General features: G+C 35.6%; 1 protein-coding gene across 1 annotated transcript; it reads left to right on the plus strand.

Annotated features, from left to right (window-relative positions):
* The first annotated feature begins 267 nt into the window (after positions 1–267).
* Positions 268–16,768, plus strand: LOC107549360 (uncharacterized). Its single transcript, XM_016230407.1, has 7 exons — positions 268–291; positions 9,853–10,132; positions 10,909–11,208; positions 11,298–11,370; positions 16,043–16,059; positions 16,151–16,209; positions 16,718–16,768. Exons 1-7 carry the CDS (start codon positions 286–288, stop codon positions 16,766–16,768), a joined length of 786 nt encoding a protein of 261 aa, XP_016085893.1. The 5' UTR covers positions 268–285.
* The last annotated feature ends 4,640 nt before the right edge of the window (positions 16,769–21,408 follow it).

The following is a 21,408-nucleotide window of genomic DNA, read 5'->3' on the forward strand; positions in this document are numbered from 1 at the left end:
GAATGGAGTTGTCAGTTTGTTGGTCTTCTCTTGTCCCACCAGAACTTAGTCCTCAAGCTGTGAATCTCTTGAGTTTCTCATACTCAGAATAGCAGTTGTAATAATCAACTGAAACTAATATAGACTCTCCTGTTGGTAGAGCTTGTTCATATTGAATTCTATTGAGTTTCAGACCTCTGCAAGACTGCATGTAGTCTCTGATCATGTGTCATTGGTTTGGAGAAAGAAAATAATAACTCTTCTTCAGATGTGTTTGGTGTCGATGCAGTGAAGTCAGCGTTAGTGATGGAGGTAGATTCAGTCAATTCAATTCATGTTTATTTGTATAGAGTTTTTCACAATACATTTCGTTTCAAAGTTCTAGAATAATACAAATCATGCTATTAGTTAATGACAGTATTCATGCAGAAACGATTAACGTGATTGAGGCAATGATTTCATGTTGTGGTCATTATGATTAAAGTCATATTTGTCCGTTTTAAATATTGATTTAGAGTTGGCATCATATGATGTCTTCAGTAGAGGCCGGATCTAGCTTGCATAATAGCTAGTTACCAGGGGCCAGTTGTTCAAAAGTAATCTGATCGGATTTTGGCCTTTGGATTGGATTGAATCTGGAAAATGGGTTGTTCGAAAGAAGGAAAAAAAAAGGATTCTAAATTCGGATTAGATCACAAAATCCAATCTTGGTTTTGATCTAGATTAAATCCTCAGTTTGTGTTGTTGAAGACGTTTTACTAAGATTGGGATACTTTTGATCCAAAAAAAATGGATCATTCTGATCCCATCAGAAGGGTGGATTTCAGGAACCAAAATGTAATAAAACTTTAAAACTGGTCCAAAAATTACAACATTTGTAACGTAATATATCCCCAAACAGCTGTCAATATCAAACAAAAATATTATATTTCATTTAAATTATTTTTTTTTTTGTAATCACTGATTTAGAAATCTATCTGGATCAGGGTGATCCAATCCAATTTTTCTCTGGAAAAACCGGCACAAAAGTAAGATGGGTTACCTGATCCTAGCAAAACATGGGATTTCCAAATCCAGATCATTTTGATCCAGACTAAACTTTTTGAACAACTAGCCCCTGGGGATGAGCGTCCTGAGGTAGAAACAGAAAATAGAGATTAATTAGTGTATGTCCACAGAAGAAATTTTTTTTTCTCCAAATTTTTTATGACATCCACCTCAAACCTTACAATGCACATGATAACTTTCTTGAACTCTACAATAAGTAAATCCACTTGACCAGCTCATTACTCTTCAACAGCAATGCTATAGATACCGCAAAAACGGAAGTTCAAAGACAGAATTTTAAAGATGGCTGCGTGCTTGTTTCTCTTATGCATACAGTTTACATGATTGAGTCTTCTGTTCAAAAATATTTTTAAAAAAAATAAAGAAAACAGGATTTTTGCAAGCAATACTGAGCTCTCTGGATTGTAAAATCAGTACTAAACAGAAAACGTTTAACTTTACATTTTTTGACATTTGATTCATTTATATTTACTTTTACAAAAAAAAAAACTGATTGCATTTAATGTGCTGTATCTGTAACTCTTCCTGTTTTTTTGTTTTGTTTTAAATCTATTATTAAAGTTTGCAAACCAAGACCTAAGCAGCAAAGTCTTTTGAAAGAGTTTGTTCAAATTGATAATTAAAAAAAAAAAAATCAAATCAACACATTAAAATATAAGAATTTCACTGGATTAGATACTAAAATATCGAATTAAGTGATATCGGTGAACAAATGATCAACCAGGTTTTCTCAGAATTAACTTTTCTGATATTTATTATTATTTATTTATTTGCAATTTCTTTCAACAACAAACTAGCCTCAAGGTAAATGAACATTTGACTTTTTAGTAAGTCACCTACAGAAGAAACACGTCTTGAGTACGAGTCCAATCAATCCTAGAAGCAGGATGTTCGAAACTAAAAAGAAATAGAGAAACAAATGAACAGATATAGATCTGAAATAGATATAGATTACAGTAACAAATACTTTAAAGTGTACAGAAGCATTGCTGACCGATCCGTTTTCCTGTGGCCTTTTGTGAAATAATGTTTTTGTGATTCGATGTTTATCAAATTTACTTACCAATGGTTATCATGTAACGTAGCAGATTCTCTGTTTTAAAAAAAAAAGATCAATAAGTCATGGCAGCATGTGTTTTTCATTACTTCAATTACTTCAATTTTTTTCAACTTTATTAGTTATTCAAGTTATACAAGATTACACTTTTTTATTATTATTTAAATCAGTTTAATATAATTTAAGTTGACTTACACAGCCATGTTGATTGTACTTAAACATTTAAGGCAGCATTGTTTTTTAAAGTATGGTTTCTCCACACTTTTTTCTAAAGACATGACTTTTCTGAAATAATGACATAACAGTAGTCCTGAATGTGTGCTTAATTTTATTAAAATGAAAGTAAACCTAAAACCATAAAATGTAGTTTAATTTATCATATTCAAATGCTTGGCACAACCAATAGCAGAATTTTATTTTATACATTTTTTTCAAAAAAAAAAAAGATCAATAAGTCATGGCAGCATGTGTTTTTCATTACTTCAATTACTTCAATTTTTTTCAACTTTATTAGGTTATTCAAGTTATACAAGATTACACTTTTTTATTATTATTTAAATCAGTTTAATATAATTTAAGTTGACTTACACAGCCATGTTGATTGTACTTAAACATTTAAGGCAGCATTGTTTTTTAAAGTATGGTTTCTCCACACTTTTTTCTAAAGACATGACTTTTCTGAAATAATGACATAACAGTAGTCCTGAATGTGTGCTTAATTTTATTAAAATGAAAGTAAACCTAAAACCATAAAATGTAGTTTAATTTATCATATTCAAATGCTTGGCACAACCAATAGCAGAATTTTATTTTATACATTTTTTTCCAATGGGTTAACAGCTAAAAAAGTGTCCTCTGTCTGAGCTGAAACCACGCCCACTCACGGGAAAGCTACCGCCTCCAAAGAGTATACTTACATGATTTCAGCCCCGCCCAAAAAATCCTGAACACAAAAATGGTCAAAAACTGTTTAACGGTCTAACTCCACAATCCAGTACCATAGTTCACAGTCTTTGTAACGTGCAATACATTAGGCTACTAACATTTATAATAAGTTTAGAAGCAATTCTCTGAAGTTTGAGGATGATTCCCACAGAACTATAGTTTCTGCAAGATTTTTTCAAGATAGATTAAAACACTTTATAATTTTCATGATTCAAAATTTATACAGTGCATAGCAAACACTATGAGGAAATAAAATAAATGTCACATTTGTTTTGAGCATTTTCTATAACAAGTCAAGCTCAAATACCAAACAGGACCGCACAGAGATGCCAACAGACCACTATACCACACTGTCAAAAATGAATCATGGGTCTTGTAACTTTCATTAAAAAAATCAAGGTGATAATTAAAAATAGTGTATATTTCATTAAAGAAATTGTGGTTCAGTGTTGTATAGAAAATATTGAGGACTTTTTACTAATAAAACCAAGAGATGTGTTTTCCTCATTTTTTAAAGGGGTCATCGGATGCAAAATTCACTTTAGTTTGTCGTTTAAACATAAATGTGTGTTGGAAGTGTGTGTACACATCCATCCTATAATGATAAAAATCCATCCAGTGGTTTTTTTAAAATCCCTATTTTAAAATCCCCTTTCTCAAATCTGGCTGCTCTGAGATTACTGTCAGAGTGACGTAGTTCTGCACTGGCCCCTCCCACGATGTTTGATTGACAAGTCCGTCTTACCTTAGACCCGCCCTGAGTGAGCTGTCATCGGTCCGCCATTGTGTCGACTCCAGTGCAGGGGAAGAAAAGAATGACTCCTAAGCAATTGAGGTGTTTTGTTGCTGGATGTAATAATGAATAAAGCAGTCGTCATTTACTCCCGACATCTGAGCCGCTGAAGACGCAGAGGATTAACGTTACTTTCGTTTTGAAGGTAATGCGCTGATCCCCGATCTGCCTAAATGCGTCTATGTTCGCGTGAATCATTTGTGATCCAGCTTCATCTACAGAAGAAGTGAGTATAAGGGTTTTTTATGAATCTCTGCAAATCGCCTTTCCTAATAATGTGCTAGTTAGCCAGTTTCTCGGCTGAAGTTTACAGTCTGCTCGTCATCCCACGGAAGAGAGGGGCGGGGTCAGCAGAGCTCATTAGCATTTAAAGCACCATGGACTAGAACAGTGTGCTGAAAACAGAGCTGATTTTGACAGGGTAAAAAGTGTGTTTTTTACACTACCATTGAGAAATTTTAACCAAAGTATGTTATAGACTTTTCATTAAGACCCTAAAGAATCATATCAACTTGTGGAAAATGTGCATCCGAAGACCCCTTTAAAGGAAACTTAAGCAGTTTTGAGGCCTGAATTGAAGAACTGATTAAACTAAAAAAAAATTAAGGAAAGAAGACTACCAATTTATTTTAAGAGAATTAGCTCAATTTTGCTGTTTTACTTTAGAGGTGATTGTTAGTTCTCAGCATGCTTTGCATATGGCTGGATATGAATTTTGAAATTAAATGCAATTTTATGTTTTGTTTTGTTTTTAATGAAGGGAAACATCTATTAAAGGGGTCATATGATGCTTTTTTAAAGATTATTATTTTGTGTATTTGGTGTAACAGAATATGTTGACATGCTTTAATGTTCAAAAAACACATTATTTTTCAAATACTGTACATTATTGTAGGTCCTCTATGCCCCGCCTCTCTCAAACGCTTCGTTTTCTACAAAGTCCCTCCTTCCCCAAAGAGAAAGGAAAACTTGAAATCGCATCATATGACCCCTTTAATGTTTAATGTTCAGTTATGTTTGACATTTGAAAGAGTTTGAAGTTACGTTGAAGTTCCATTGTGCAGAAGAATAGAGCTTATGGCTACTACCCCTCTAAGGCATTAAGCCTTGTTCAATGAGCAGTAGCTTTGCTAGTGCTAGTGCAGTATTTTCCAGTATTTATCAAGTATTTTCCTACTTGAGCTGTTTGGCTGTATACAGTCTTTTAAATGCACAAAATAACTCAGGCCTCACTCAAAATCACAGCCTTTTGAGAATCAACTTTAAATAAATGAGCACATTTCACTAATTATATTAAATTAATTGTGTCATAGATTAATTAATTTAGGAGATTTTACATGATTTATTCAGGTAGATTCCATTAATAAAAACTACTCAAAAATATTATGTGTAATTTTGTTACCATATATATATTTTTAAGTAGATAGCTTGTTCCATTTTTTACAGTGCAGTCGCCTTAACCTGACTGTATATAAATATATACGGATCCATTCAGAATTATTCAACAGAGCAGAACGCAATTAAAAAAGCAAATAAAACACTCTGAATTTATCGAATGTGGCGATCTGAAGGCGGCTCAACATGAGCAGTGAACAGTCAGAGTGAGTGTTTTTTGCCCATATGTATATAAACACCACTGACCATTGCAAACTCCTATAACACTCTTCTTCAGCGAGTGTCCATTACAAACACTTGCCAGACATGCGACCATACTGAAATATGCTCATGCATAAAGCTATCAGAGAGCGCACATATACGGTCTGTTTATTTGCACGCTAAAAATATTACAAACATTGCTGCTTTGTGACAAGAGTAACTGGAGGTGGACCTCTGAATGCCAGGAGTCATTCACAAGGGCATAAGAGATGCTGTAAAGATGAAAAGCCCTGACTCATTTTGATTCTGCTCTTCCAATTCAGCGGAAGCAAATTGAATTTAAACTCAATTTTATCGATACATCTTCAGAAGGAAGTTGATGTTGTTGACGGATCATCGCCTGCTCACTGCAATATTTAGCCCACACCAGGGCATTCCCTCTCTCGCTGCTTGTAGGATGCAAAGGTGGGCTTTGTTGTTATCTGCTCACACATATGACATCAAGCAGATCAGACGCTGCATTAAGACACTTCTCTAGTCTCTGATCATGTTATGGCTCAGTTTATTTCTGCTGAAAACAACAACATTGATCAACAGGAAGTTGAGGGAGACTGGAACTAAAAGCGACAAATGAAGTGTGACTAAATAAGCAAGAAAAGAGCTGGAGGACATGGACCAACACTTCAAGTTGTGCAGTTATTTAGCTGACAGTTTCTCATGACTTTACTACAGCGCAGCCTCACATCAGCTCATCTGTCATTTTATTACTGAACCAGTTCTGAAGAGTTTGTCTTTTCATATTTGTGGACTGAAACTGTTGAAGATGTTTCACAGATTATGGTTCTGTTTGTGTTTGTGGCATCTGGTTGGTGAGTTTAAACTCATTTTTATGGCTTCAGTTGCTTCTGTTCTGGTACCATGTAATAAATACTGGATAATTTAGTGCGAGAGATTTAACATTCACTGTTATTCTCATATAGAAATAAGTGAACTGTGATTTTACAGTGAGATCAAGTTTGAATTCAGATCTAAATTCAGGCCTATTATGGAATGATAAAATAAAATAAATATGAAGCTTAAATACCCAACAGTGTTAGTTTGACATTAAAGATTAAAGTAAAAGCGTGGCCAAAAGTGATGTCCGTAGGGGATTGGTTTGAGGATTTGTTTTTAATGACTCGACAAGTTTCATTAAACAATCATAATTTGAGGAAAGTATTTTATATCTTTAAAAAAAATTATATCTTTTAAAAAAAACTCTGTTCTTCAGGTGTGTTTGGTGAAATGAAGTTAGTGAAAATCGGACATTCTGTCACTCTAAACTCTGGTCTTTGTGAAACGATGGATAATGATCTGATTCAGTGGAGGTTTGGAAACACTTTAGTAGCTGAAATCAATGTGACGGCCGACAGATTCACTGTATATGAGGATGTTCTTGACGGGAGATTCAGAGACAGACTGAAGCCCTTCCCTTGCACCAGAGTCAACACAATGGCAGACTGATGACAGCTCACTCAGGGTGGGTCTAAGGTAAGACCCACAGACCAGTCCAGTCTGTGCTGAAACACTACTGTCAATCAAACATCGTGGGAGGGGCCTGTGCAGAACTACGTCATTCTGACAGGAATCTCAGAACAGCCTGGTTTGAGAAAGGGGATTTTAAAATAGGGATTTAAAAAAAAACACTGGATGGATTTTTATCATTATAGGATGGATGTGTACACACACTTCCAACACACATTTATGTTCAAACAACTTGAAAAGTGAATTTTGCATCCGATGACCCCTTTAACATGGGGAGTCTATGGGATTGACTCCCTTTTGTAGCCCGCCTCTAGCGGCCAGTTGATGAATTACAGTTTAAGTCACTTCCGTGTTGGCTTCACAAGAGAGAGCGGGAGGTTGCCGCTTGGTTTTACCTTATTAAAACGTTATTTTAAATATTATTTGTAAATGTTTACATCATCAAGCGTCTTTTTATACTGATTAAACGTTGTTTTATTGGTATAAATATTATAAATTGTCAAGAGAAAACCATATGTACATCTAAAAAGTGTTTTATTAAAGTACTGAATATAGTATATTAATGCAAAGAGTTATCATCATCCAGCTCAGTTCACTTCTCATCTGATAATATCAGTGCAGTCAAATCAGTAATATTGCTGAATATTATAATCTAAGCAAGCCAAATTCCATCAGGTGACAGAATGGAGGAAAAACCTAAATATGAATCAGACTAATATTAGCATTTCACGCTACTCATACGTGTTTCACGTCTTTATTGGGTGCTTTAAGGATAAACTTGAGCATACGTCATGTCATCCCGTGGTTACGTAAACAAACTGGCGAATCGGTTATTATTTGAAACAGAATCGAACTGTCCGAAAGAACCGTGGGAAAGAATCAGACTCTCCCGTTTGCCTGAGGCTCGGGATTACAGGTAATAATATTCAGATTCTTGTCCAGACCGATCGTTTCGCTTCATTAGGCCCCAATATATATCGTCAGCAGTCACGGGTATTCATTTTGTAGCGCCTGATATGCTTTTATAGCATTTTATTAAACACAAAAGACCGGTTTCAGCTAAAAATGCTCTACTGAAGAAAAAAAAGTCAGACATCTTGGATGGCCTGACTGAGAGTGAGTAAATTAACAGCAACTTTTCATTTTTGGGTGAACGCTCCCTTTAAGATGGAAAAAAAAAAAGTGGTTTTACAAATGCCAGAAATGTGGCTTTCTGAAGACTATCGCTATAAAAGAGCATCTCTGATAGCACTTTGGCAGCAAATCTACTCTTCTCAGTTTTTTTCAGAAAAAAAGACCAAGGTAAACTGTATGTTTTCGTTAATGTTTACTCACGAATTTTGTTCTAACAACACAGACAAACATTATTAATGTAATTCACTGGATTTTGAGTTCAAATGGGTCTTGCAAGGTTTTTTTTCTCTTTGTTTTATCTGTACAAACATCAGTGTGTCTGGTTTGATCTGTCAGTGGATAAACAGCTCACATGTTTGCTTCTGCTCCACACAAAATGTCTTTACACTGATATGAAGTGAATCCATCAACAGTCAATTAAGAGTCAGAGGTCAATATGATTGACAGCTTACAATGCTAAATAACACGATACAGATATATCTAATACAATATTTCACTCTTATATTAGTTTTCACACAGGGCCAAAACTCATTTGAAAAGGTAAGATCAGCAGAAGCTTGTTGATTTTCGTGATGATAAAGGAGACGGACATGTGAGCGGAAACTAGCTGAGGTTTGGGGAGGATTCTACCAGATAAATATCAGAGTTCAGTCGTTTCAGACCAATCTTGAGTGTTTTCAGATCATTTAAGAGCAACTATCATGAGCTTTTCATTTGAGAAGATGTCTCTGAAATCAGTTTGGTTCTGTTTGTGTTTGTGGCGTCTGGTTGGTGAGTTTGAAATGTGTTTTTATGGCTTCAGTTGCTTCTGTTCTGGTAACATGTAATAAATGACTGGTTAAATTAGTCGGAGAGGATCAACATTCACTGATATTCTAATACAGAAATAATTAAACTGTGATTTTACTGTGAGATCAAGATTGAATTCAGATCTGAACTGAAAATAAATATGAATCTTAAATACCCAACAGCTGTAGTTTTAGTGTGCCATTACTCTTATCTGAGGTGCAAGTCTTTCTTTTTTTTTATTTGGTTAATGATCTATATGAAATGTTTTAACTACTTTCCCATTCGTTCCAGATATGTTGTGTTTGTATTTCTGCTGAATATTACTCACTTCACATTCAAATTAATAAAAGTATGTTAGTGAAGTTCATTACACCAACATCACGTTACTTAGAACTTTAATCTGTTAAAAACTGTTCTTCAGGAGTGTTTGGTGATGACGTGAAGCCAGAGTTAAGTAAGTGATCGTGCGGGGTTCAGTCACTCTGAAATCTGGTCTTTCTAAAATGAGGAATGATGATCTGATTCAGCTGTTGTTTAATAATACTTTAATAGCTGAAATCAATAAACCGGCGGACAGATTCACTGTTTATGATGATGCTCTTGACGGGAGATTCAGAGACGGACTGAAGCTGGACAAACAAACTGGATCTCTGACCATCACTAACACTACAACTCAACATGCTGGATGTTATTATGAACTGTCGAACATTATAAGGCGCTATTTCGATATTGCTGTCTGTGGTGAGCTGAAAACAGTTTTAACTATTTTTTTTATGACAGAATTGATATTAAATCATATACAGTACATCTTTTTGTTCTTTGAAGTTTTTTTTTTTTTTTAATTTAACCTATTTAATTTAGTAAACTTTTATGAGGTTATTTAACAGTATTAATTTGTGACAAACCCTGTTTCTGTTTGTTCTCTGTGTGTGTGTTTCATTACAAATATGAAATATCAGTGATGAAGGGAGATTCGGTCACTCTCAACTCTGGTCTTACTGAAATAATGGATGATGATCTGATTCAGTGGAAGTTTGGACCTGTAAACACTGTAATAGCTGAAATTATTAAACGGGCTGACAGCATGACTGTATATGATGATGTTCTTGATGGGAGATTCAGAGACAGACTGAAGCTGGACAAACAAACTGGATCTCTGACCATCACAAACACCAGAACTATACATACTGGACATTATGAAGTAGAGATCAACAATTTAAGGTTGGATTTCGATATCACTGTCTCTGGTGAGTTAAAAACAGTTTTAACTTTTTTTTTTTTTTTAATGAAAAAAATTTATATAAAATCATGTAAAGTACATCTTTTTGTTCTTTGAGGTTTTTGAAATTTGAAAATGTAACCTATTAAATTTAGTAAACCTTTATGAAGTTATTTAACAGTATTAATTTGTGACAAACACTGTTTCTGTTTGTTCTGTGTGTGTTTTGGTGATCCAGATGAAATATCAGTGAAGGAAGGAGATTCAGTCACTCTAAACTCTGGTCGTTCTGAAATAATGGCTGATGATGTGATTCAGTGGAGGTTTTGGATTGAAGACACTTTAATAGCTGAAATTAATAAACAGACCTACAGATTCACTGTTTATGATGATGTTACTGACGGGAGATTCAGAGACAGACTGAAGCTGGACAATCAAACCGGATCTCTGACCATCACAAACACCAGACCTGAACATGCTGGACATGATTTACTACTGATCAGCTCTGAGATCTGGCCGTCTTTTTATCTCAATGTCTACGGTAAGTTAAATGACAGTTTCAACTTTTTTATCACAGCCTTAAAGTAGACCTAAAGAAGTATTTCATCATGTCTAGTTACATAAAATTCATAATTTTTTTTTTACATTTACAGTCAGGTTTATATTTTATCTTGCATGTCAGATTGTTTTAAATGCTCTTGTTTTTGAATGCCTTTGATCAGTTGGTTCTCCTCGATGTTTCTTCCTCGTCTGCTTGAATATCTTCATTCATCCTCATTTCTCTTTATTCTCTCATGTTTTCAGCTCGTCTGCCTGTACCTGTCATCAGCAGAAACTCTTCACAATGTTCTTCATCATCATCTTCATCATCATCATCATGTTCACTGGTGTGTTCAGTGGTGAATGTGGGTCATGTGACTCTCTCCTGGTACAAAGGAAACAGTTTATTGTCCAGCATCAGTGTGTCTGATCTCAGCATCAGTCTCTCTCTACCTCTGGAGGTGGAATATCAGAATAAAAACAGCTACAGCTGTGTGCTCAACAATCCCATCAGCAACCAGACTCAACATCTGGACATCACTCAACTCTGTCACACATGTTCAGGTACAGCAGCGCTGATATTAGTTGATGTCGGCGCTGATATGAACGTTTATTGACTGAGCTGCTCTCAGTTTGGTGTTTTTATTCCTCAGACTCTGTCCACTGCTGTGGTTCTACTGAAGCTGTGATCCGATTGGTCCTCTCTGCTCTGGTGGGCGTGGCTACTGTCATATATTCTAGTTACACTAAGTGCAAATAATGATACATTTTGTTTACGCTAAAATATCCGTATTTTCTTTAGCAATAGGCTAAGTGTAAGTAGTAGTTAGATGGCAGATATTTATACTTCAGTACTGTAGTACATTATAAAACAGTATGGAATAACGTATTGAGTATAAATTATCATATTTATTAATATTATTAAATGGATGCCACCTTTTTGGGACAGTAGGGGTTATGCACAACAGACTTCCGTATTCTGTTAACCTGGTCTCGCCGCTTCTGGTTCAAGCGTTTTGCATATGCTTCGTTAAATATGAAGCAGTTTTACTCAAGATGCCTTCAAAGTAGATGCCAAAGATTCTTATAACCAATGTCCATCACATACGCGGAATGATATCTAAAAGTTTTTTATTTTTATTCTTTTCACTAGCATTTATATAAATATTTTTTTATAAAACGTCAACAATAAATAACAGCTAGCTAGTTTAACTGATTATCTTAAAAGTCCATAGATATCGCTATTATTTATTACGGTTGTTAACACGTTCTCCGACAAGCGGAAGCGATTTTCTGGGTTTAGTCAGGTGACGTTCAACATATACCCTATAAAGCCCTCCACCTACTGCCTACCATACTCAATAACACTGTATTATTAATGAGGCATTTTATTTCAACTTCTCAAATATTTATTTTTATTTTTATTGAAAATAAATGCCTTTCCGATCTGATATGTGATAGGAAATCTAGCTTCGAATCTAGCTTGATCGTGTCATTTACTTAGCGTTTTACTCGCTACGCCACTGATGCTGCTAACTAATAGGCGTTTTTTGCATTGCTGTTTATCGCAGCCAGGCGTTGGTGGGCGGAGTTACTGTAGCCTCTGCCAACAAATTGGGCTATTTGTACTTTGAGTAAATAGACACTCCGTGTCTTTTTAGAGCTGAATTGAATTCTGCTCGCATATTTTAAATATTGTTTTTATTTATATATTATATGTTATTTATATATTATATTACTGCAATATTATTATTATTTAATATCTTTGAAACCATCTGTACTGTATAAAGCGCTATAGAGATAAAGGTGACGTCATTTGACTTGATCGGAAACGTGCCGTAGAGATTGAGGTACAATCTATGTCTATGTACAGAGCAATAGTTTGTAGTTAGTTTGTAACATGTATATAAGTACATATAAAAGTTGCGTGGTGGGAAACAGTATCCCATGCAGTGTCTTCAGATGCATACATCAGATTTCAGCAAATGTAGCAGGTAATCCGGGAATTCCATGCATACAGAAAATTCACATATTCACAGTATACACATAGCATACTGCAGTATAGTAGGAATTGTATGGCAGTATGCCATTCCAAACACAGCTTCTGTACTAATTTCAGTGTACTTGAGTTATATTTTGCAGATTCTGGCAAGTCATCCAGGTATTTCATGCATACAGAAAGTTTGCATACTATGCACAGTATACATACTGGATACTGCAGAAATAGAAAGAGTAGTATGATAGTATGGCATTTCGAACACAGCATGTGTTTCATCTGCGGATCAACAGCACCATCTAGTAGCTCAGTCTGAATCAGCATGTTATCAGGAGTGATTTGCTTAGATTCCCATCAGTATTGTTCAGTTTGTCCTGGTGGTCGTGGCACACAGCAATACTGTTCAGTCTCACTTGTGCCATTGTTGTTCTGAGCCATGTTTTCAGTCTTCTTGAATAAAAGCAGCCTTAGAAGAGTTTTAACTTGATCAAACAGGCCTTTCAACTGGGAGTCCTTTCGTGATATTAGCCACTTCAGAACTGGATTTGAAAGTGTTTTTGGAGCGAAACATGGCTAACTGGACTTTTGGACTCTCCCTGTTTAGTTCTGGGTATCAATCAACACTGGAGACTGCACTTCTGACAATACAATTTCCTAAAATAATACATTGATGCATATCAAATGAACAGTGAGGAAAAGCATCTACGGCTTAGTATTATTTTTACAATTGTTGATGATTCTACACTTTAGCAATTTAGAAAATATAACAAGTGACTTACTTGTACTTGTTTTAAAGTAGATCCTGATGTACCTTTCTTTTTTTAAGCTGCTGTCCTGACTCAAATTCACAAATTAGCCTAATTGATAAACACAGTTTTTTCCCTCGCTATATTAATAAGGTTAATGTGTTTCAGACTTCAGGTGTTTCAGGTTCATGATTCATATTTTATACAAGCCCCATAGCATAACCCTTATGGAAACCTGTGCAAAAGTCATGCTGTTCCCAAGAAAAATGGAGCCAGGTTTGACCAGCATGGTCTTTCTTGTGAAAGTGGTTGACCAAGATGGTCTTGCTGGGTTCGGTGTGAGTAGGCCCGTGTCTGTGCATGCAAACACTGTTGTGGAGAAGTATTGTTTCTGCTTTTGTATTTCTACATTTAACACTTCAATGATGTAAAGGCCATAACAAAAGCCATATAAGATTGTGATATATAGTAATAATGTATTCATTTCTTTTGCTTCCTCTTTTAAAAGTAGAACTGAAAAGTTTAATAGTTTGTTATGATTACTAATCATTATTAATCAATGTCATCTGAAGTTTTGAATAGCAAAGAATAAAATTCAAACCGGTAAAATGTGAATCAGTTTATTTATGAGACAAAATTATAAACATCAGTTGTTGGGTTTGTTTTATCTTACAGAATGTAGTCTTATTCTTCATAGAACAACTGGCAACTGCATAATACAGTCATGCATTTCACATGCATATTGTGCACAGTTTTTTACACATAAAAATGTCAAAATGATCAAATCAGTTATAATCAGCTTGTGTACAATGTAAAGCAAAATATTTTGAGAAACTTGAGGTCTACTGGAGCTCAGTACGGTGAGTTCAGATGTTGTGATATGAGCAAAGAAAAAAAAGCTGCCAGTGGTCACACACATTAACACTGGATAAATAGCGGTTATTTTAGCCGACAGTTTCTGTGTGATGTTTTTAAGTGACAATGTAGTCTTGTAAAACTTGAATCTATAGTGTTTATTTACTGAGCTGATCTGTCTTTCGCAATAGGATCTAGCTGCAGACATGCACTTGCACTCTCAGACTTGCACTATTCACACTCACGTGCTGTGTTGCTAATAAACATGATAGAATTTCAGTTCTGTTGCCTTTATATGAAAGTAAATATGATGAACAAGACACTCAAAGTACTTGCTATTTAATTCCATTCGAAAAACTTATTTATTATCCATTTTCACTTGAATACTTCACTTGTATTTTAGATTTTTGTTGTTTTTTTGAAATATGACAACAATCACATCTCAGACAGAGATCGCACTGTCATAGTGTTTGAGAATATTCATGCATAATTTAAACTCATAATCACATGATATCAGTTAAAATTTAGAACATTTTAGAAGAGAATGTAACATCACGCCTGTTTGAACCAATGAGCATTAAGCTGTGTCTTCAGCGAGTCGTTTCCCATCATGCTTTTGATCAGCGCAGTCAGTGGAGAGCAACTGTGTTCGACTGCACGGCCGACTCACTGTCATGAGAGATTTTTGAAACACTTCGGTGTGACTTCAGAGCATCAGACTGCCCTCGGACACATTTCTAACCAGCATGCATCCACAGTGATCACCGGTAATTGGTTCTGTGCAGATTTTGCTCATCTCAAATAAGCCTACTCTGGTTAAGGCTAGAAGGGATACAGCTGCGGCTACTGGGCATGCGCACATCAATATAGCATAATTTTTATCACACTGAACAACAATAATTACTGTATTTGCATTATTGTAAGGGGTGGGTTTAGGGTTGGGGTAGGTGTAGACGTTAATAAAATACAATCGAATAGGAAGAAAATGTAATGTATTGTTAACTGTCCGAGGGCAGTCTGATGCTCTGAAGACACGCCGACGTGTGTCAAAAATCTCTCACGACAGCGAGTCGGCCGTGCAGTCGAACACAGTTGTTCTCCACTGACTGCGTTGATCAAAAGCATGATGGGAAACGGCTTGCTGAAGACACAGCTTAATGCTCATTGGTTCAAACTGGCGTGATGTTACGTTCTCTTCTAAAATGTTTTTTTTTTTTATCTGATATCATGTGATTATGAATTTAAATTATGCATGAATATTCCCAAACACTATGACAGTGCGATCTCTGTGTGAGATATGTGATTGTTGTCATATTTAAAAAAAACAACAACAACAAAAATCTAAAATACATGTTTGTATTCAAGTGAAAATGGATAATAAATACGTTTTTCGAATGGAATTAAATAGCAAGTACTTTGTGTGTCTTGTTCATCATATTTTTTTCTTGTCTTCACCACCTGGCTACTGTTGTCAAATTCTTAGAGATTCAATTAAAAATAATAATTTAAAAAAAAAAAAAAAAAAAAAATGTGATGTCACATGAGGAAGCGCAGGTGTCTGAGAGTGCAAGTGCATGTCTGCAGCCAGACCCTTCTCGTCTTCTGTTGTAGATCAGACTGACACATTCACTCACATTAATGACTGTCTGTCTTTAGCCGTTACAACACCAGACCCACAGACTCTATCAAAGACTTCTTCACATAGTGCAGCCTCAGGATCTCTGATAATAGTGCTGATCTCTGCTGTTGCTGCTGGATCTCTGGTGATTGTGGCTGTAATTGGGTTGTGTTGTATCTGCAGGAAACACAGAGACGCAGGTCAAGTCAATCTACAGCTCACACTTCTGTAAAAACAATTGTGAATCACCAATCTTCTCCATGTTTTGACTGAATGTGTCTGTCATTACAGTTCATGAAGACGAGACTCTAGCTGCTGCATTACTCTACAAACACACTGGACTAATGACGGTAAGAGTCTCTGTGTCGTTTCAATGACATTTACATTCATTCAATTAGCATTGAATTAGCTACAAAATAACCCGTAAAATAAAATATTCCTGTTTAAAATGCTAATATGATTGCATACTGCTTCACAAACACATTACACATATTTGGCAGTGTGTGGTATATTATGTGTTAAACATGTTTTATGGTTTCCATAATCTAATATAATGTAGGTTTTATTTTATTTTTTTGTTACTGTTATTAAAGTTGCTCTTGTGTGCTAAAATTTCACAATAAAGTTCTAATAATATAAAAGACACAGAGACCATAATTCACAAACAATCATTCAATGCAACGAACACTGACTCATATCCCATAATACTCAATTTATGCATTTTTCCTAACAAGGTTCAGGTCTAATGAATTATGAATCTTCCTGAGGAATTAGTAGCAAATTTCTGTCATTTGTTAATTTTCATTTATCAGGTTTGTTTTTCTCCTTTGGCCTTTTGTGTTTGCGTTTGTTTTACAGGAATCAGACGTGACGGAGGTGATTTACACGTGTTTCACCAAAGAACACTGATCAAACTCTCCCTGATTCTGTTTCCTCACAAATCATATACTGATCACTGCTGATATAACTGCATCTGACTTTTACACTCTTACTGTTTCAATAATTTTTTTGATTTGTCACTTGTATTTCTTCTAAGTAATTTCTGAGTTTATTGTAATCCTGAATGATTAATACTTGTAGATTAACAAATATCATATAATAAAAAATAATGAATATAAAAAAATATTGAAAATGTTTATTATCTTCTTTTAAATAACCTGAGAATTCAATGAATTCGTTTTCCCATTTCCTGGATTCTTGGAAGCAGATAGGCTTCGGAGATACAGAAAGTATAATTTTTGCATTTGTATTTGATTGAACAGCAAACGAAACACAATCCACTATGTCATCTAAATGATTTTAGAGAAAATAAAAATACACTGAACAAAATTATAAACGCAACACTTTTGTTTTAGCCCCCATTTTTCATGAGCTGAACTCAAAGATCTAAGACTTTCTCTATGTACACAAAAGGCCTATTTCTCTCAAATATTGTTCACAAATCTCTCTAAATCTGCATTAGTGAGCACTTCTCCTTTGCCGAGATAATCCATCTACCTCACAGGTGTGGCATATCAAGATGCTGATTAGACAGCATGATTATTGCACAGGTGTGCCTTAGTTCTATGAGTCTCACTTGTGAAACAGACATTATGAGAGTGTTTTATATACTCCATAATGCTCACGTCACTTCATTTTGGGCAAAAATAGAAACATAACACTAAAGTACTTTGTAATGCAGTAACCTGAGTAGTTTTTCAGCAAACTACTTTTTTAATCTTACTTAAGTTATATTATTTTTCAGTAGCCTACTTTTACTTGTACTCAACTAAATTATTTCTCAAGTAGCAATACTTTTACTTAAGTATAATTTTTTTAGTACTCTTTCCACCACTGGCTACAAGATACAATAAAGAGGATTTCTGTATTCTGCGTTTTCTGTATTCTGTGCTGTGCGGACTTGGAAAATAGCGGCTTGTCTGTGAAATTGCTGGAGAAGCAAGAAGATAATCGGGAGATAGCAACTAGTCCACATCTTTGCTAAAGAGAGGAGGGAAGACTGATTCTGATAAGAGATTTTATCGATTTTTAAACTACAAACTAACCGCACAACATGGCAGCAGTTTTTTTTTAATTGTATTGAGTATTTTGTAGCAGCTAACGCTATTGATCAAGAGAAAGTTGTACCCACCTTTTTAAGTGTGATGGGTGCAAAGACATTTACGTTGGTTCAGCCGGAAACACGTGAAGTAAGACAGACACTGAAAAACAAGCTGACAACAATGTCTCATGTTTTCTGTGTTGTGTTACTTAGACGATGCATTTATAATTTTGTTCAGTGTATATAGAGAGACTGATTACGACAGTCAGAAGAGAGAAGGATGTCGAAGTCACTGTCACTTCTTCAGCAACACAATCGCTGCAGGTTTTACTACTTTATTTATATATTTATTTATTTAATGTAACGCCAAGGTAAATGTATAGTGTAGGATTTTAATCTCTCAGGTAATAATTTTTTTCTAAATTAATATTTGCATTCAGGGTTAGGTATGTATGTTTTCATTAACTTTTACTCATGAATTTTACTATAACAAAACAGGCAAACATTATAAACGTGATTCACTGGTTTTTGAGTCAAAATGACCCTGCAATGGTTTTCCTCTTTGTTTAATCTGCACAGAAATGTGGTTTGATTCTTTTGGATGGATAAACTGCTTTTGCTGTATGTTTGTGTGTGTTAATAGTTTGCGGGTGAAGCATTTATTTTTTTGCTTAATACAATAAACTAGTGCACGCTTTCACTCTGCAGTTTAAGTAAATTGAAAACTTGGTTTTCAGGATGGAAGGATGCAGTTATTGCGTGGAGACGGCGCAAGAACAATATAAGTGTCTAAAATGCATGCACACAGTCAATCAGATGCACGTAAAAGTGTAGTTTGTCACAATAGCAATGGTGGACTTCAGGCACATTTTATTAAATTAATATGTTTTTGCTTCAAATTCACTATATAACATCAGTCGTGTTTGAAATGACTTGCCTCTGTGGTTCCATGTTGCTTCTTATCTTAGAATGAGATGGAAAATATTTTATTTTTAAATGTTTAACTAAAATTTTATACTGTGATTCAGGCTGTCGATTAGCGTTGAATTATGAATATACATCATTCTTATGAAAATACCCGAAATGGCTTAAAGAACACAGATATATCATCACAATCATGTGTTTATTGTCTTCATGTTTCATCAGTCAGAACGTCTCTATCTGCATGTTACTCAGCTGTAGTGATATCTGATGCATTTGTCCATATAAGGGCTTTCCTGGAACGTCATAAGTTTAATACTTCTATGAGTCTCACTTGTGAAACAGACATTATGAGAGTGTTTTATATACTCCATTATGCTCACGTCGCTTCATTTTGGGCAAAAATAGAAACATAAAACTAAAGTATTTTGTAATGCAGTAACTTGAGTAGTTTTTCAGCAAACTACTTTTTTAATCTTACTAAAGTTATATTTTTCAGTAGCTTACTTGTACTCAACTAAATTATTTCTCAAGTAGCAATACTTTTACTTAAGTATAAATTTTTTTTAGTACTCTTTCCACCACTGCCTACAAGATACAATAAAGAGGATTTTTGTATTCTGCGATTTCTGTATTCTGTGCTGTGCGGACTTGGAAAATGAAGCGGCTTGTCTGTGAAATTGCTGGAGAAGCAAGAAGATAATCGGGAGATAGCAACTAGTCCACATCTTTGCTAAAGAGAGGAGGGAAGACTGATTCTGATAAGAGATTTTATCGATTTTTAAACTACAAACTAACCGCACAACATGGCAGCAGTTTTTTTTTAATTGTATTGAGTATTTTGTAGCAGCTAACGCTATTGATCAAGAGAAAGTTGTACCCACCTTTTTAAGTGTGATGGGTGCAAAGACATTTACGTTGGTTCAGCCGGAAACACGTGAAGTAAGACAGACACTGAAAAACAAGCTGACAACAATGTCTCATGTTTTCTGTGTTGTGTTACTTAGACGACATTCTAGTGACTGGCACTAATGAAGACTCCCATTTGCAAGGACAAATGCAAATGTTTTACACCTTCAGTTGAGTACCTGAGTCATGTCACTGATGCCTCTGGTCTGCATACATCTCCATACAAAGTTAGGGCCATTGTGGATGCTTCAGTGCTGCAAAATGTCAGCCAACTTGATGTGCTTAATTATTATTTCAGTCAGGACTTCTTAAGTCAAAAAAGAAAAACTATAGACTAACCTTTAACTCAGCTTTTACTAGCATGTTTGCTAAAGTCACATTTGCTGGAATGGCTCTGTTCTAAATTCCCTGTCCTTTTCATGAGCTCCATGAAAGCTAAGACTGGGAAACTGCAGCAGCTTGAGGGGCAACACTCCCATTTTAAGTATAGGCGAGCAGCACAAAATCCCCCAAACAGACCATACCAGGCAATCCTCCCTGGCTCTCCCTGCTAAAAGAAGAGCCAGCAGAGGAACCAAATGAGCATTTCAGGAAGCCAATCTACTGCATTGAAAAGAGCAAATCAATCTATGTGAAGTCAACATAAGAAATGAAGCTAGACGTAATAAATATTTAAATAAGTAAATATGTCATTCAGTTACTGAAGCCATACATTTTGTATTTCAAGCCACAGATCAGGGAGCTGCACTCAGATTTTTGAGTTTCAAGGATGGAGTGAGCATTGGGTAGCATTCAAAGGCAGCTGAAAACCATCACCCTATGGCCTTCAGTGTTGAGACAGGAATAGAGGAAGCTGCAGTTGTAGCTGCCCCTGTGCGCAGAGAATGAGCCGTATAACGCTCTGGGGGAATCCCACAGTAGGTCTTCATGTTGGAGAGTGAAGACTGGATGGAGGACAATGCAGACAACACAGGATTGTTACTTTGGACTGTAGAGTTGCCTGCTCAGGCTGAGCCGGCAGGACCACCTGCTTGTTTGGGTGCCACAGTGGCCGGAGTGGAGGCTGGATCAATGTTCTTCCTCTTCTGCACATGCTTCTTGCTGGAGAAAGGAGGTGGAGTGGGAAAGTCTGCTGCTGGGACATCAATGTTTTCACAGAGCGATGTAAACAGTTCCTCATGAGTAGCTCCAGATATGGTACCTGAACAAGGTTTCTACTATCTTAGGGCGTGGCAAGTTGCAAATGCTGGGAGGAACCAATGGATGGAAACTTTGCTTTCATCTTGAATGGCTTCCTCTGCTTGGCTTGGATGTTGCTGTAATTCTTCGAGGGATTCAATTTGCCAGGGATCTTCTTCACTAGCGGCGGAAGACATGGTCATCAATAGGGTGAGTAATGGCATATCTCACTGCAAAGCAATATGCATTGGAAGCAGCAAAGCAAGCAGATTGAAGCTGCATTTAGGAAAGGCTCCTCGTTTGAGATTTGCCAATTCAGTGCATAGGAATCGGATCAGCTGATAGGGGCTGGGTTTGAATTTCCAATCAGCTGAAGCTGAACAAGATCAAGCACAATTTCACACATTAGAAACAATGTCATTTCTCATATAACTATTTTTTAAATCATTTATTCATCTTAATTATTTTAAATGGCTTCATGTATAAATATGCTGCTTAT

The sequence above is a fragment of the Sinocyclocheilus grahami genome, unplaced genomic scaffold, assembly GCF_001515645.1.
Source record: "Sinocyclocheilus grahami isolate Dianchi unplaced genomic scaffold, SAMN03320097.WGS_v1.1 scaffold370.1, whole genome shotgun sequence".
Taxonomy (NCBI): Eukaryota; Metazoa; Chordata; class Actinopteri; order Cypriniformes; family Cyprinidae; genus Sinocyclocheilus; species Sinocyclocheilus grahami.